General features: G+C 32.3%; 1 protein-coding gene across 1 annotated transcript in view; it reads left to right on the top strand.

Annotated features, from left to right (window-relative positions):
- Positions 1–13809: 13809 nt before the first annotated feature.
- The window catches only part of LOC143073452 (zwei Ig domain protein zig-8-like), a 56741-nt gene continuing 51880 nt past the window's right edge, over positions 13810–18670 (top strand). The window contains exon 1 of the mRNA XM_076249012.1: positions 13810–14092. Within this exon, the coding sequence (XP_076105127.1) occupies positions 14002–14092 (91 nt within the window). The 5' untranslated portion in view covers positions 13810–14001. The remainder of the gene's footprint in view (positions 14093–18670) is intronic.

Raw genomic sequence — 18670 nt, 5'->3', positions numbered from 1 at the left:
TTTTGATATAATATATGTATTTCTGAACCGAATTGGAAACAAAAATGTATATTTAAAAGCGACATAACGTGCTTTCCCTGCCAGAGGTGTCGACGTAAGAAAGTGGCGTAATGTCATGCCTCATTAGGATATCTCACATCAGACATAATTTGTAACAACTTCCTGGTATTAGATTAACATCCACTTTACGCTACTGTATAAATATTTTTCATCTTCATTTTGCTAACTATTTTAAATGAATTTATCAGCAGGTAGTAGAAAGTTTTTACACTGAGATTGATGACGATGAAGTTTATGTATCCCCTATGTTAAACTTTACTTATCTACTCAGCATCTCATATCTAAAGAAATAGAAATAAATTGTACAGTGATTTAGAACGTAATCTTTAAGACTATTGCAAACAAAGAATGCAAGGATAAAGCGAACGAAAACATAAAACTAAATGTTTCACAAAAGTTTAATGCAAAACCGTTTTCTGTAGAGAATATAAAATTAATACCGGCTTAAAGTAATGCTTTTTCCTACGGCAACGTAAAAGTAATACCAACTCTTTTGCAAACCTATAAGTAATAATGTTTCTTCATAAGTATCAAAGATAAAAAAAAAAAAAAGGCAAAAAGTAAAATAACAAAAATACCGAGGAAAATTCAAAACGGAAAGGTCCTAATCAAATGGAAAAATCCAAAGCTCATACACATTAAAGGAATGGATAACAACTGTCATATTGCTGACTAAGATTGGGGTACAACTGCCATATTCTTGACTAAGATTGGGGTACAACTGTCATATTCCTGACTAAGATTGGGGTACAACTGCCATATTCTTGACTAAGATTGGAGTACAACTGTTATATTCCTGACTAAGATTGGGTACAACTGTCATATTCCTGACTAAGATTGGGGTACAACTGTCATATTCTTGACTAAGATTGGGGTACAACTGTCATATTCTTGACTAAGATTGGGGTACAACTGTCATATTCCTGACTAAGATTGGGGTACAACTGCCATATTCCTGACTAAGATTGGGTACAACTGTCATATTCCTGACTAAGATTGGGTACAACTGTCATATTCCTGACTAAGATTGGGTACAACTGTCATTATTGCTGACTAAGATTGGGGTACAACTGTCATATTCCTGACTAAGATTGGGTACAACTGTCATATTCCTGACTAAGATTGGGGTACAACTGTCATATTCCTGACTAAGATTGGGGTACAACTGTCATATTGCTGACTAAGATTGGGGTACAACTGCCATATTCTTGACTAAGATTGGGTACAACTGTCATTATTGCTGACTAAGATTGAGTACAACTGCCATATTCCTGACTAAGATTGGGGTACAACTGTCATATTCCTGACTAAGATTGGGGTACAACTGTCATATTCCTGACTAAGATTGGGTACAACTGTCATTATTGCTGACTAAGATTGGGGTACAACTGTCATATTCCTGACTAAGATTGGGTACAACTGTCATATTCCTGACTAAGATTGGGGTACAACTGTCATATTCCTGACTAAGATTGGGGTACAACTGCCATATTCCTGACTAAGATTGAGTACAACTGCCATATTCCTGACTAAGATTGGGGTACAACTGTCATATTCCTGACTAAGATTGGGGTACAACTGTCATATTCCTGACAAAGATTGGGTACAACTGTCATTATTGCTGACTAAGATTGGGGTACAACTGTCATATTCCTGACTAAGATTGGGTACAACTGTCATATTCCTGACTAAGATTGGGGTACAACTGTCATATTCTTGACTAAGATTGGGGTACAACTGTCATATTCCTGACTAAGATTGGGGTACAACTGCCATATTCCTGACTAAGATTGGGTACAACTGTCATATTCCTGACTAAGATTGGGTACAACTGTCATATTCTTGACTAAGATTGGGGTACAACTGTCATATTCTTTATTCCTGACTAAGATTGGGTACAACTGTCATATTCCTGACTAAGATTGGGGTACAACTGTCATATTCTTGACTAAGATTGGGGTACAACTGTCATATTCCTGACTAAGATTGGGGTACAACTGCCATATTCCTGACTAAGATTGGGTACAACTGTCATATTCCTGACTAAGATTGGGTACAACTGTCATATTCTTGACTAAGATTGGGGTACAACTGTCATATTCTTGACTAAGATTGGGGTACAACTGTCATATTCCTGACTAAGATTGGGTACAACTGTCATATTCCTGACTAAGATTGGGTACAACTGTCATATTCTTGACTAAGATTGGGGTACAACTGTCATATTCTTGACTAAGATTGGGGTACAACTGTCATATTCCTGACTAAGATTGGGTACAACTGTCATATTCTTGACTAAGATTGGGGTACAACTGCGATATTCTTGACTAAGATTGGGGTATAACTGTCATATTGCTGACTAAGATTGGGGTACAACTGTCATATTCCTGACTAAGATTGGGTACAACTGTCATATTCCTGACTAAGATTTGGTACAACTGTCATATTCCTGACTAAGATTGGGGTACAACTGTCATATTCCTGACTAAGATTGGGTACAACTGTCATATTCCTGACTAAGATTGGGGTACAACTGTCATATTCCTGACTAAGATTGGGGTACAACTGCCATATTCCTGACTAAGATTGAGTACAACTGCCATATTCCTGACTAAGATTGGGTACAACTGTCATATTCTTGACTAAGATTGGGGTACAACTGTCATATTGCTGACTAAGATTGGGGTACAACTGTCATATTGCTGACTAAGATTGGGGTACAACTGTCATTATTGCTGACTAAGATTGGGGTACAACTGTCATATTCCTGACTAAGATTGGGTACAACTGTCATATTCTTGACTAAGATTGGGTACAACTGCCATATTCCTGACTAAGATTGGGTACAACTGCCATATTCTTGACTAAGATTGGGTACAACTGTCATATTCTTGACTAAGATTGGGGTACAACTGTCATATTCCTGACTAAGATTGGGTACAACTGCCATATTCTTGACTAAGATTGGGGTACAACTGTCATATTCCTGACTAAGATTGGGTACAACTGTCATATTCCTGACTAAGATTTGGGTACAACTGCCATATTCCTGACTAAGATTGGGTACAACTGTCATATTCCTGACTAAGATTGGGGTACAACTGCCATATTCTTGACTAAGATTGGGTACAACTGTCATATTCCTGACTAAGATTGGGGTACAACTGCCATATTCCTGACTAAGATTGGGTACAACTGTCATATTCCTGACTAAGATTGGGGTACAACTGCCATATTCTTGACTAAGATTGGGTACAACTGTCATATTCCTGACTAAGATTGGGGTACAACTGCCATATTCCTGACTAAGATTGGGTACAACTGCCATATTCTTGACTAAGATTGGGTACAACTGCCATATTCTTGACTAAGATTGGGATACAACTGCCATATTCCTGACTAAGATTGGGGTACAACTGCCATATTCTTGACTAAGATTGGGGTACAACTGTCATATTCTTGACTAAGATTGGGGTACAACTGTCATTATTGCTGACTAAGATTGGGGTACAACTGTCATATTCTTGACTAAGATTGGGGTACAACTGTCATTATTGCTGACTAAGATTGGGGTACAACTGTCATATTCTTGACTAAGATTGGGGTACAACTGTCATTATTGCTGACTAAGATTGGGGTACAACTGTCATATTCTTGACTAAGATTGGGGTACAACTGTCATATTCCTGACTAAGATTGGGGTACAACTGCCATATTCTTGACTAAGATTGGGTACAACTGTCATATTGCTGACTAAGATTGGGGTACAACTGTCATATTCCTGACTAAGATTGGGGTACAACTGTCATATTCCTGACAAAGATTGAGGTAATATCGAATCTTACAAAGAGCATCAACATTTATCTGATATCTTTTGTTAAAACAGGAATTAAATTAATTTTTACAATGATTGAAAATATAACAGAAGCAATGAAATATTGTTCCCTCAGATGATCAAACACACGTATAAATTTATTGTCGCAAAAAAAGATATTCTAACGAATATCTGAAAAGAACGCGTTGTGATTCGAATCGTCACAGATATCTAAAAATCATGGTTTATAGGATAAATAGTCAAGATACAATATATAAAAGAATGACATCTGCACGTCAATGTAAATTCAGAAATTGAAATCCAAAGTAATAAGTGTGTTTGATTTTGATTTATGAATTAAAAAAAAAATATGTAAGGTATTTATTCTTCAGTGCTGTAGTTAGGATCAGGATCAATAAGAGTCTAACGTCTGAATTTGATGGAGGTTCATCCCCTAAAGTTCACGAGGAACACTCTGAGTTAAGTCTGGATTCGTCTGAGATACTTGGAGCATAAAGACAAAAACTTTGAGGCAAATATTATATATATGTATGTGGATGAAAAGTCAAAAGCGTAAATTGATTGTTTGAACTGGAAATTCATTAACTGATTACTTATAAATCATAAAGGTCAAAATTCTATACCTTTTGGACTTCCCAGTCAAATGCAGTTTCAATTTTCACCAACAATAGACCGTAGTTCAATGCGTATAATCCAAGTTTACCTCAATGAATATTGTAGGTGGAGGAAAATACATTATAGCACCAAAAACAAACCGGTCACATACCGGTTTTGTTGGGGTTCGTGTTGCTGTCTTTAGTTTCCTATGATGAGTTTTGGATATTTCCTTTACTTATTATGGCGTTGTCAGTTTATTTTCAATTTATAAATTAGAATGTCTCTTTAGTATCTTTCGTCTCTCTTATAAAGATGTGATTATCAAAAATAGTTTATGGATTGTTATAATCAGAAAAGGCACATGAATTATATTTTAGCCAATATAAATAATAAAAGTAGAACGTAAAAAAACACACATTTTGAAATCTCTCTTTAAAATGCAAAAGCTAATTGATACATGGATATAGTATGTGGAACAAGAATACATGTCATATGGAGACGGACAAAATAGGTCAATGAAGCTTCGATCCTTTACTGATTTCTTTTTAACTAGTACCTAACTAAAAACGTAAATTAACTTGATTTATAGTAGACCAGCTATAATTACAAAAATACAAAAAAGGGGGAGGGATATTGCATGAAAGGGATATTGCATGGAAGGGATATTGCATGACAAATGACTATATATTAGAAAATGAAGAACAAAATATCATAAAATGTCTAGATTCGTCAAGGACACTCAGAACATAAAGTCTGGATTTGTTGAATCATGATACTACAAAATGAGATCATAGAAAACTGATTTTTTTCACATATTTCAAATATAAATAGATGAACCGTCGACAACATAACTGTTACCTTAATTTGCTCATTCGTGAAAATCTAAAGCATAAATTCTGCCATGCGTGATTACAGTGACTACTTGACCACTCCTTTGAGAGTAATGAAAAGGAATTGTTACCCTGATGAAAAAGTAGCGAATGCAGGGCTTTGTTATCGTTTTAAAACATAATGTTCTGTACGATTAAGATATAAAATACTTAACTGGTCCATTGATATAAATATTCCAAGCATCAAAAGACATTCATTTAAAATTATAAATTTGGCAACCTACCACTCATCTCAACTTTAAAAATAGAGCCATGAATTTGGAGGAAACATCAATAATTAACAGATAGTCAAGTAACGAATTTGTTAACAAAAAGTGTATTGTCATGGATAACATAAAACACTGTTACTAATATCAATTAAAGGTTGTTGCCATCTTGGGAACTATAAATTCTCTTTATCTAATCTTTCGCCTTGTAAATATAATAGTTTTATGTTTATATTCGTCCATATAAATCTTAATTATGCATTAAGATTATTAAGTTGCACTGGGCTATTTACATCGTTTTGTAAAGGTTCGTGGTAGAAAGACATCATGGACAACGTAAGGAAATGTCATCAACAGTTCAGTTCAAGTTGAACCAAATCCCACAATGACACAGACATAATAAAAAAAAAGAATACAACTTTTCAAAGTGATTTAAGATTGCAAGTGGTACGGATCCATGCTGGTCTTTACTTGTAAAAGAGAAATGGTTTGACAGCATTTAGAGATGTAAGTGAATTAAAAAGACATGTTAAGTTAAAATGACAGTGGACACAAGATAAATAAATAGCAGTTCAGAAAAAATAAAAGAAAACTTACTAGCTGTAGAACAATTTATTGATATAGATGAATTGGAATGATCTCACCAACAGCGTATTAAAACTTGGAATTATTTCGTAAAATGTCATTACAAGTGTTTATATTCGAGTGTTTTTTTCTCTTGAGATCTTATTTCCGTCTCACTTAACCTTTCGTCAATGTTAATTTAAGGACATCTATTATCAGGCAAATTGACGAATTCCTATCAAAAAAGTTAGAAAAAAAAAAGCAATTGCATTTATTATTTAACATGATAGAGGTTAAATCGATGGCATTTATTGTTACCCAAACAACGAATAAATGTATTATACATGTGTAGGTGACGGTGAATTCTTTTTAAATCTTGGTATTAGCTGAACCGTTTTTGTTTTGTTTTCTTTTCGCCTATTTATATAAGCTTGAAAGAGGGGCGAAAGATACCAGAAGAACAGCTAAACTCATAAATCGAAAATAAACTGACAACCATGGCTAAAAATAAAAACAGACAAACAGACAAATAATAGTATACAAGAAACAACATAGAGAACCAAAGACTGAGCAACACGAAACCCACCAAAAACTAGTTTGTACCAGGAATAGACAAAACGCCGATTTCATCAACTGTTTTGGGATGCAAGTTCTACAGCTTAACACCAAACATGACCACTCAAAAACGTCATATATCTCTGGCCTTTGATAAATTGGAAGGTTTGTACTTCTGAAATATTTATCCGTTCCCCAATTACCAGAACTCAAGAAGAAATGATGCAGTTAGTATATTTCTACTAAAAAGAGAAGTGAAAAATACCCAACAGGTAATTAAACGCTAAAGCGGAAGACAAACTGCTAACACTTTGTCAAATCACGAAAACACGAAAACATGAAAAGACAAATTACAGTCTACAAAGCACAAGATAGAAAATGAAAGGCTGAGTTACATGAACATCCAAAATACACGGAAGGTTATCTCGGGTACTCCGGTGGATAAAACTGTTCTTGCATGACCTCATATTACTCTCACTGTTTCGTGGAACCCGTTTTGATGCATATGTAAGTATAAATTTTTATGATAAGTGCCATCTAATTTTGTCCCAATAAAGAAAAAATGTGGGAATTGTGGTTAGGAAGAATGGAACACCATATCAGTTTATTCATCTGTAAAACAAATATTCCATAATGATCAACCCACTCGCATTATGAAGCAAATAAATAATATATCAGAGAATTTTCATAAACTTATTTCGTTTATATTGTTTTAAATCATGTTTCATAGCAAATAGCTTTATAGTTACTGCTGTTCGCGCAATCTAATCTAATCTAACATTGTAATGTTATAACTTAATGAAAAACAGTATAATCAAAACTAATCTGAATGCATAATTCTTATGTTATAAGTTCAGCCTAATATTCTTACTTACATCTACGTCAAATGGTAAATGACAGACCAGCGAGAACATAAAATGATTAAAAAAAAAGTATCTAATACTCAGTACACTGGTAACGTATAACGTAATGGGCTACACGGTATCGGCACTATATTCAAAGCACAATGACAATCAATTCTCTAAAACATTCCAAATATTATTCAATAGCAAAAGATCGCTGCATCAAACATATATATGTTTGATAACATGCAATAATTGACTATTGTAAAGCTATTTTGTTATAGAATAAAGCAAACATCAAGAGAATAATAAAAATCTGTTTCATGTCATATATAATTGTATTAGAACTCCGGAGATTGCTTTTAAACCAGATAAATATAACGAATTTCCTTGACAAATATTGTGGTGTGTTTTCTTTTAGACATTATTATAATTTGTGGACTTCTGCTTTGGTGTACCATGACCATGATCCCGGTTGTTTGATTTTACTGTCTGTATAACGTCTCGTGTAAGTCTTGACAAGACTGCAGTCGGACAGCTGATTTCGGTCTCAATATTTCTAAAACCAACACTGCGAAAATATTTGGATTACGAAGCATACCAACTCAAATCAAAAGATGTACGTTATATATGACAAATGTACCTGTATATATGTTCATTAGCGTTCTAAATTAGAATGAAGTATATTATAACATGTAACTATAATGCGGGATTTTCACAAAATATATGGCCTTAAATTCCCTGTAAGTGTTTAATATTCCATAGCTGTTGCAACACCTACTGGGAATATGAGACTATATCCCCTGCTAAACACGAATAACAAATATATCATTCTGGGGTGTCCTGAGTTCAACATCAATTACCATCATAATTTCCATTTTTGATCACAGTTTATTTGGGATCATATCGCAAGTCACGGTAAAAAAAAGGCAACAATAGTATACATTCTTGTGACAGACTGTTCGTAATTTTATTAGGCTGTAATTTATGTACTGTGTTGCATTATTTAACGTAGTCGTATTTATTCTGTGGTCGATATGTCTAAATGTACTATTGTATTGTTTATTTATGTATTTCTCTACCTGAATGTTCTTGCGTTTGTTTGTACTGTGTTCCTTTCATATGATGTCACTTTAGCGGTATATTTAACATTGCAATAAAAGAGCGAGGTTTGGCTAGCCACAAAACCAGTTTAACTCAACTATTTTTCTTAAAATGAGATGCAGGAAAATGGCAGTTGTTATCTAATAGTTTGTTTTTATGTATGTTGCATTGTCGTTTGTTTTTGTATACATAAAGACAAATACAGGAGTATATAAAAAAGTAAAATCACAAACATACTGAACTCAGAGGAAAATCTTATCGGAAAGTCTATAATCACATGGCAAAATCAAAAGACAAAACACATAAAAAACGAATGGACAAGAGCTGTCATATTCCTGATTTGGTTCAGGCATTTTCAAATTTTCAAATGTAGAAAACGGTGGATTAAACCTGGGTTTAAAGCGCTAACCCTCTCACTTTGATGACAGTCTCATCAAATTCCGTTATATTTACAATGGAATATTATGAAGATAATTAATTAAGATAATTAACAACGTCAGTACTAACAATATATAATCCAAGACAATCGTGTATTATTTGTGGATTTGATACAGAATATTTATCAACAAAGTCTTGGTACCTTCCGATGAAATGTGTCAAAGAGACAACAACCCGACCAAATAACAGAAAACACAGTCACAATTGCACAAGGTGAAATGAATCGAATAATCACTCATTTAAATCATAAGCTTATCATTCTATTTTATACTTGACCACAGCATGTTATGAAACAAATACACAATTGTTTGATGCTGGATGACCTTTATACTTTATTCAAGGATTTTTTAAAAAGTGTGTAATTCGTTTACTAGAAAGTTTTTAGCAATTTTACTTAGGTGATTTGAAAATGTCAGGAGTTATACTGAAATACCAAAATCAGTTTTCTTCCAAACCAAAAAAATAAAACGTTTCTAAAATTTCACATGAGTAATATGTCAATACTAGAACAATCCCAATTATTTCTATTCTGGAATTGTGGTCATAAATGTTGACGAACTTATCCCGAGCGTAATAAATGATATATTATATTTGTTTTAAGGAACAAGCATTTAAGCATTGTATAAAACGATGATCAAATCAAAGCAGCAATATTGTATTAACTGTCACATAAATGAAATCATAGTTTCAATCAAAGATTTAATATTGCATTAACTACTATCAGACTGAACACAGGGTTTTATATCACAGTATCAATCAAAGAATTGCTATTGTATTCAGTTAAAATTATAGCATAATAATTCATGCAACAACATTCGTCTCACAAGTAGTCAGAAATTCAATGATTCATTTTCTATAAATTGTCATTTCAAATGTTTCATCAATGGCAAAGATTCCTAATGAGCCTTGTACAGATAAAAGCAATATTCATTAATTTTCTCGATTAAATATTTATGTAACACGTTTAGAAATCGTTCGTTAACATTGGGAGATTTTCTGTAAATACAGTTATTGCGTCCACTTTTGTCAACCATTAGTATGACTTTTTTACTGATAAAAGATCCCAATACAGTTAAGTTATCAAAAATTTCAAAAAACAAGAATTAAACATCAGAGTGCATTGTTTACATCTTATATTCTAGTTCGCAAGTAAAATGTTTATATAATCAGGTGTGTGGTTATTCCCGTGACTTGTTATATAATCAGATGTATGGTCAATCATGAAGACCGGTTATATGATCAGGTATGTAATAAGTATTCTTTATGGTTTAACAGTCTGTTTTGCGGTTATTCCTGGTTATATGATCAGGGATGTGGTTATTCCTTATTATATGGTCAAGTGTGTTTTCAGTCCTGTCTACTGGTTATATAGTAAGTATTTGGTCAATTTTATTTACTGGTAGGTATATGGTCAGAAAAAAAGTAAAATAACAAAAATACCAAACTCGAAAGGAAATTTAAAACGGAAAGTCCTTTATAAATGCCAAAACCAAAAGCTCAAACACATCTAATGCATGGCAGGAGTTTTAATTTTCGCTGATTACTGTTTACAGTCATTTGTGCAGTTATGTCTGTTAACTATTTATATCTACAGGTTTGTTTTTATTCCTGTTTAGCGTTTTTATAATCTAGGTGTGGTTATTCCTGTTTTACTGCGTTACTGCTTTGAAGATCAGGTGTGATTTTAGTCCTGTATATTTTTTATGCCTGGTGTCTTATTGTTATTGTTTACTGGCTATCGAGTAAGGTATGCGTTTATTCCTGTTTTACTGCTTTTATGATCGGGTTTGTAATTATTTCTGTATAATTAATAAGTGGCCGGGTGTATTATTGGTACTGTTGACTGCTTATCTAGTCAGGTATGCATTTATTCCTGTTATTCCTGTTAATGTTTATATGTTAATATGTTTTCCTTTTCAAGTTTAATGGTTTTATGGTCTGGTGTAGTTATTTCTATTTAACGGTTACATTTCAAATATGTAGTAGTTTTCTGTTTTCTGGCCATATGGTCAATTGTTTGGTTGTGTCTTTTACTAACTGTGTTTTTTTTTTTTTTTTTTTTTTTTTTTGCTGTCATACCGATATTTGTTTGGTTATTCCTTCTTATTGATGATATGGACAGGTGTGTGGATATTCTCGTTTACTTGTTGTTCGATCAGGTTATTCGTTTTTTCTGCTTACTGGTCATAAGGCAAGTGCGACGTTATTTGTGTTAATAGTGTTAAGGTCATTTGTTCGGATGTTCCTGTAAATGGTTGTAGCGGTGGGTGTTTGGTTATTTCTGTTTACATGTTATATGGTCGAGTATGGCGTTATTCCTGTAAATGGATATATGGTCGGGTGTGTAAATATATTCCTGCAGTTACTTTCTATTTCTTTTTAACTGGTTACAATTTCAATCCCGACTTTACTTTCAATAACTGCTTATATTGTCAAATTTGACGTTACTTTTGTTTACTGGTAATATGGTCAAGTGTGACATTATTCCTTTTTACTGGTTAAATGGTAGAGTAAGACACTACTCAGTTAAATGGTCAAATGAGACATTACTGAACAGGGCTTAAGGATTATGTACCCTTGAGTTGATTCAATGCTAAACATATGGAAATTTTATAGAAAATCCACAGCCTTTGTTTTGGTGACTGAAAGATATAGGATTATTACATGCAGTGCTAGTATGGATTTCCTGAAAACAAGTTTATTAATGTAGTTTTCGGTTAAAACAAATTTAAATATGGACCAAATCAAGTACACCTTTTAGGGTGCGCTCGACTTTAGTGACTCAGCACGAAGTGTGTTGGAATTTACAGGTTTGCTGAGAACTTTTTGTAAACAATAAACGCTAGCACATCATAGAAAAGCAAGTAAATAATCTATGTTTCAAATTTTATAACAAAAATCTCTGTATTAAAAGCTGTGGATTTTTTTTTTAAATCTTGGTTTATTTGCCACAAAGTCATCTTTTTCTATCAAATGCAATGAAACAGTAAATAATAATGCTTTGCATCAAGTTTCCCCTTGGTATATGTACAAAATGGCCTATCTCTATTATTCATTATATCTGTAGTGTTGATATTATTGAAGTTTATGAAAGACAAAGCGTTTTATGAAATAATGAGTACGTTTAATATGGTTAGAAACATGGTCTTTCGTTTTTTTTTTTTTAGAGTACATTTAAGTGTTATGATTTTCCTGATGTACTGGTTTGAAAAGTAGTGACGTGTGACTTTATTCCTGGCCATGGTTTACTGGTTAGGAAGTCAAGTGTGACATTATTCGTGTTTTTTTGGGTTATGCATTCAAGTGCGACGTTATTCCTGTTAACTGGTTATAAAGTCAAGTGTGATGTTATTCCATTTTTATTGGTTATGCATTCAAGTGTGACGTTTTTCCTGTTAGCTGGTTATAAAGTCAAGTGTGACGTTATACCATTTGTATTAGTAATGCAGGAAAATTTGACGTTATTCAGGTTATACTGGTTATACAGTTAAGTGTGTCATTATTCCAGTTTTATTGGATATGCAGGGAAGTGTGACGTTATCCATATTATACTGGTTAGAAAGCCAAGTGTGTCATTATTCCAGTTTTATTGGCTATGTAGGGAAGTGTGAAAAGTAAAATCACAAAAATACTGAACTCCGAGGAAAATAAAAGTCCCTAATTGAATGGTAAAATCAAATGACAAAACACATCAAACGAATAGACAACAACTGTCATATTCCTGACTTGGTACAGGCATTTTCAAATGTAGAGAATGGTGGATTGAACCTGGTTTTTATAGCGCTAAACCTCTCATTTGTATGACAGTCGAATGAAATTTCGTTATATTTACAATGGTATTCCAATTTACTGGTTAAAAAGTCAAATGTAACGTTATTCCTGTTTTCTGGTTTTCTATTCAAGTGTGGCGTTTTACATTTTACCTGGTTATCAAGTCAAATAAGGCGTTATTCCTGTTTACTGGTCATATTGTTGTATACTTGTATTATGGTCACTATGACAGTTGAAAAATTAAGGAAAAAGTAGTCAATGCATGATATAGATATTCCTTAAAGACCAACTTAGTCATGAGGGCGTCTGTAAAATGTTTAAAAAGATGAATTAATGTTATTATTAACATCAAAACACTTTGTTTTGTGGGAACAAATTACATAATTTTCAAAAAACAGGTTTGAAAGCTCTACCTCATTGGCTACTTGTTTGATTTCGACTTTGACTTTTATACTGTTACAAATCATTACTGAAGTGACTTTTCAAATACTTTATATATCTGTAAATAAGTTGTTTAATAATATATGTGTATTTAAATAAGTCGACCTGTATAAAGAGCAAGATTACAACAATGCAGGGGATTATAGTTTAATTGCTCTGTAATCTCCTATGGCTAATTAATTTCAAATCAGATTTGCGTTTATTTTACTTAAATCACTAAGTAAATATTTGAATAACGATACATTCCCTGGTTTAAAGGAAACACACCATCACATCTTGACAAAAAATCCATTAGGCATTTTCTTTTATACGTTTTTAAAATCGGTCCTAACTTGTATTAATCAGTGTGTTTAACTTTACAAGCAAAATCATCAATTATGTAAATGCATATACGACAGGAGTTAAATGATAAAAAATCTCTTTACCCAAGAGATGAGATATACAATGTACGCTATTTAATAAATCACGTTCAATGCTAATATAGAAAAGGAATCCCTACGATATAATACAGTGGTATGTCCCAAATCAAATACTATTTTTCCTATAGTCGCATATTTGATAACTGCTCTGTACTTTGAGGACATTATAACCGTTTATTGGCTGTTTGTGTGGGTAATTAATTATGTTACCATTATTTTCATTGGATTAATTAATTGCAATTTTATATAGAGTGTTAGTTCTAAAATGACGGGAAAGACATGTGGTTCAAATTGAGAGTAAATAATGGATTTGTAGATAATTTTACTGGTAAATTAATCTGTTTATGGATATTAATCTGTTCAGCTTTAGGTAAGTGCATCTTTCATTTACTGGTATATTTTTTTGTTTTGTTTAATTAATCGTTTGTTTTGTGGTAATTCATTATTTATTCATTTGTTTATTTTATGTGATACATATTTCATTTTATTCATAATCATGATACAAATCTGTTTTAAAACAAACGCAAAAAGTAGAAAACATATCTAGTTTAGTTGGATACGAAAGATGTTGTTTTACACTCATCTTGGATAATATCATAGATTGGGAAAATATGTATGATGTACAAGTTGTGTAATTTAAAGTTTTTGAAAGATTGTTATACACAAGTATTACCAATTTGAGTTTACACTATTTTCTTCCGGTTTACCTAGATGTTCTTGCAAATCCACGAATGCAATATAATTATTAACTCATATAGTTGTAGCATATTCAAGATAACAAATGTGACCCTAAATGAACGTTTTTTTTCAACATAACCGGCACATTGTATATTGTTAAAAACTATACACATTTTGATATACAGAGGATTCGACCATTTCAAGGGATATTCAATGATAAAATTGAAAGTAAATTAAATAACATATATTTCCCACAAAGGAAACATATTGAAGTTCGGAACATTGATAAATTATGAAGTTCGGATCTTTCATGAATTAATGATGATACTGAACTTGATAACTTGTTTAAAGTATTTTAGCAGATATTAACGATCAAAAGTGTTTTATGGGGTAGTAATACCGGCTAGATGTATAACATGTTGTGTAAATATTTCATTAGTTCATTAATTACATATAGAAATAAGTCAACTGGAACATCCAAAAGAACACATAAGTACTAAACGCCTTTGTATAATAATTTACGAAACTTAAGTACTGAAACAGTCGGACCACATTCAAATAATAGCATGTATTTGATATTTTTTTTTTATAATTGGCATTCTAGACTTTATTCTTTGAAAACATTATCAAACTATCAGATTGTGTTGGATACATAAGTTTTCTTTTAATCACTATAAACGTTTTAATTTTATCAGTGGCTTCAATGTTTTGATCTAAATTATAGTTCATTACGTAAACCTGTATCACTATAGGATTCATGGCAAGAATAATATGTAAAATGTCGTAGTTAAGTCCGATTGCATTTAAGTAACATTTGCATTGATCTGGTATATTTTTGCTTAAACAACAAACTTCTATGTAATACTCCGAGATACCTTATATTAGAGGGTTACTATTATCAGTCTTTCATTAATCCACTTCAGATGAAAAAATACGTCCGGGGTTTTATTGAATGCTTATTCGTGACAATTATTCTATCGTTCTTTTTATGATATATACAACTATACGTGTCGCAGATGGTATAATCTTATCATAATTAATTATAATGGTATTCGCTGTTTAGTATTACATCTTATATGACACAAAAGTTATAGAAAATACCTAGAAAGAAAGGATTAAAATTTAAAAGACAATACATGTGAACGCTATAAGTACAAAAGTACGTGACAAGGGTGCTTACCAACGAACACATCCAAAGACGATAGGGGCCAGCTGAAGTACGCCTCCGGGTCCGCGAGTTTATCGCTACATTGAAGACCCATTGTAGTCGTCGGTTGTTGTCTGTTCTATGGTCGGGTTGTTGTCTCTTGACACGTTCCAAATTTCCTTTCTCATTTTTACGAATAGCGAAAATTAACAAAAACTAAGGACAACAAAAAATTGTGGAAAATTTGAATTATAATAGGGCTTTCATAAGGGTAAGTCTATCATACTTTTCATGTGACACCCGTCGCCTTGTCACTTGCATGTGACGATCAGTATGAAGTAGACTGACAGTCGAACAATTCACCTGGTTCATTGTAAAAATCATTTCATATTTCCATTTAAGTAAAGTCATTCAACTTAATTTCATTACTAATATTGATAAAGAGTTCTCAGTCGTAACCCTAGCTATTAAACGAAAGAACATAACTTCTACTAATAAACAATACATCACTATCAGACGATTTAAACTTCATAATGGAGACCATAATACTGCCCTGAGAACTCTCTGTCTACCAGTTAGTTTCAGTTCTCCTGTTTAAGAATTGGTGTATATTTTACAATTACGATATTGTTCGCTTAATGAAGACAATACATAATTGATTATTTTCAAGATCCAATATCCTTATAACGAAGCATCTTGCTTTATTGACGATACCCATTATGAAATAGTATGTAAATATTAACTGATCATGACATACGGAAAATTCTGAAAATGAAGATCAGCAACCATAATAATTCAAATTCTGTATCCGATATTTAAGAGCCTTTTTTCATCTTTTTGTGAAATCGATATTTTTATTTTATTTTGAGTCATAACAACTGTTCTGTTGCTTTGTTGTTAGTTTTTTTTTCTGTGTTATAATTGGTATTTAGCGAACATTAGAGAATGTTATACCTATTAGAAGGTTTGGAATCTCACTAACTATGTCAAGATTGACAGACAGCAGATATCACAAAATCATGTAGTTTACATCATCACACTATGATGCTTCCAAATGATATAGATACAACATCAGTGTCTTAATAATATTTTGTAAATAGTTGTAACAAATATATTTTAAGATCATCTTTGATTTAACGATAACAGCTATAACAGACACTCCATCAAACAGAAAATAAGGAGAAACAAAGAAAATAACTCTAATAAACTTTACTTGTTAAACTCAATATAACTGAAACAAATATCAATATCGGGATATGCATTTTTTTTAAAATTATATGATAATAGTAATTCAAAATTAGTTTTCATTTTTGTGAGTTTGTTCAATGAATCTTAAAATTGAGCAGTGAAAATATAACTATTGAAGTATTTACATTATAGATGGCACTTCATTTAATGCTTGTGATTTCTCTAGTCCCAAAGGGTTGAATTGGGGCTGATGGTATCTTTAAATTAGTTCAGCAATTGTAAATGAGAATGATCATAGTCTAAAAAATCAACAGTTGTGAAAGGTCTTTTTTACTGTAGAATAAACTAAACATTTGATAAATCTCTCAGCTAAAATATATATCTGTTGTTTTTGTTATTAGACTGACTATCTCAGTTCTATTATTCAAACGATCGTAAACTGATTGTGAATGATTTTTAAGTAGAATTGCACACACAGTCATTTGACAATCTTATTTTTAAAAACACTCTTCAAGAGGAAGATATGTCTTAATCAATAATTTGAATACCAATATTCTGGCCTGATATTGTTTAAGATACTATTTATTGCATAAAACATAATATGTTGTTGTTGAATAAGGGACAATGTCCACAGCCTCCCCCCCCCCAAAAAAAAAGAAGGACGAAGAGTTTTGACTTTGTTTAAAAATAAAAGTGCAACAACACCAACATAACTGGAACACGAAGACATGTTGTACAGTAGATAATCGTGGTATGACTTATCTATTGTATCTACATGTAGAATATATTTTATTGTTTTCTTTCTCCTATGAAATGACGTAACAGTACACTAATTAAAGTCAGTCATGTCATGTTTCATTAAGACATTTAACAACATATTTGTACCTGAAATTCAGATATGTGTAATACGTAAAACTCATCTAATGAAGACAATAACAATCAAAACCAAGGAGTAAACAAAGACTCAAAAAACCAAAGGACATTTACATCAACAGTTATAAATAATAAATAAGAAACAACACGAACTCCACTAAAACCGGGAGCGAAATCAGGTGCTACGGAAGGGTAAGCATTTCCTGCACCTTATACGGAACCCGTCGTGTAATTTCGTCGTGGCCAATCCGATTATGATGGCGACCGTAAAATTTCTTGAGTGATGACCTTAATTTGATTGATTCATAGCCCTGTCTTAGCAACTTTGAGAAAGCAGTATTCCGCGTTCAACAAAATCAACGTACTTTGAGCTAGCTTTAGAGTAACGTATCAATAAAGACACATCTACTACATATGCTGGTGCCGCTGGGATGTTGCTACACAGAAATTGAAAGTTGTCAATAGGAAAATTAATCAATATTATCAGGATACCAGAAATAATTCAAAATATACAATCAGTGAAGTTTTATTCTCATTACTCATATCACATAATTCTTTAACGAGATAAATATTTAATGATAAGAGATGAGACAAACATTAATAATTTTTTGGATTATCTTAACATCGAAAAAAGAAAAGGTGTTACTCGTAAAAACTGTGTGATCATGAGAAAAGAGGAAAACTGGCATAACACAGCTGCAGTGTAACTCAAAAGGCAAGTCTAAGGCTGAATGATTCCGAAATGTTTTTGTTAAAACTAATTATTTGAAGGTTGAAGTTTTATAAGTGGCCTTCGGCTGTTATCTGCTTTTTGGTCGGGTTGTTGCATTGTCTCTTTGACATATTCCATATCCATATCACAAGGGATAACCGTTGTAGGTGATTTCGTCGGATTTTGATAACAATTAAGCTTTTTGAACTGACTATAATGAATTGAAACTTTTTTATATATCAAATATAAAAGCACTGTATAGGTTCCATCGTTCTTTTTATGATATATACGACTATAAGTCGCAGATGGTTTATTCGTATCAAAAATAATTATAGTTGTATTTGCTGTTT

This window comes from Mytilus galloprovincialis, chromosome 4 (genome assembly GCF_965363235.1).
Source record: "Mytilus galloprovincialis chromosome 4, xbMytGall1.hap1.1, whole genome shotgun sequence".
NCBI classification, from domain to species: domain Eukaryota; kingdom Metazoa; phylum Mollusca; class Bivalvia; order Mytilida; family Mytilidae; genus Mytilus; species Mytilus galloprovincialis.
Note: the sequence above shows the minus strand (reverse complement) of the source record. Positions and strands in the feature narration are given on the sequence as shown.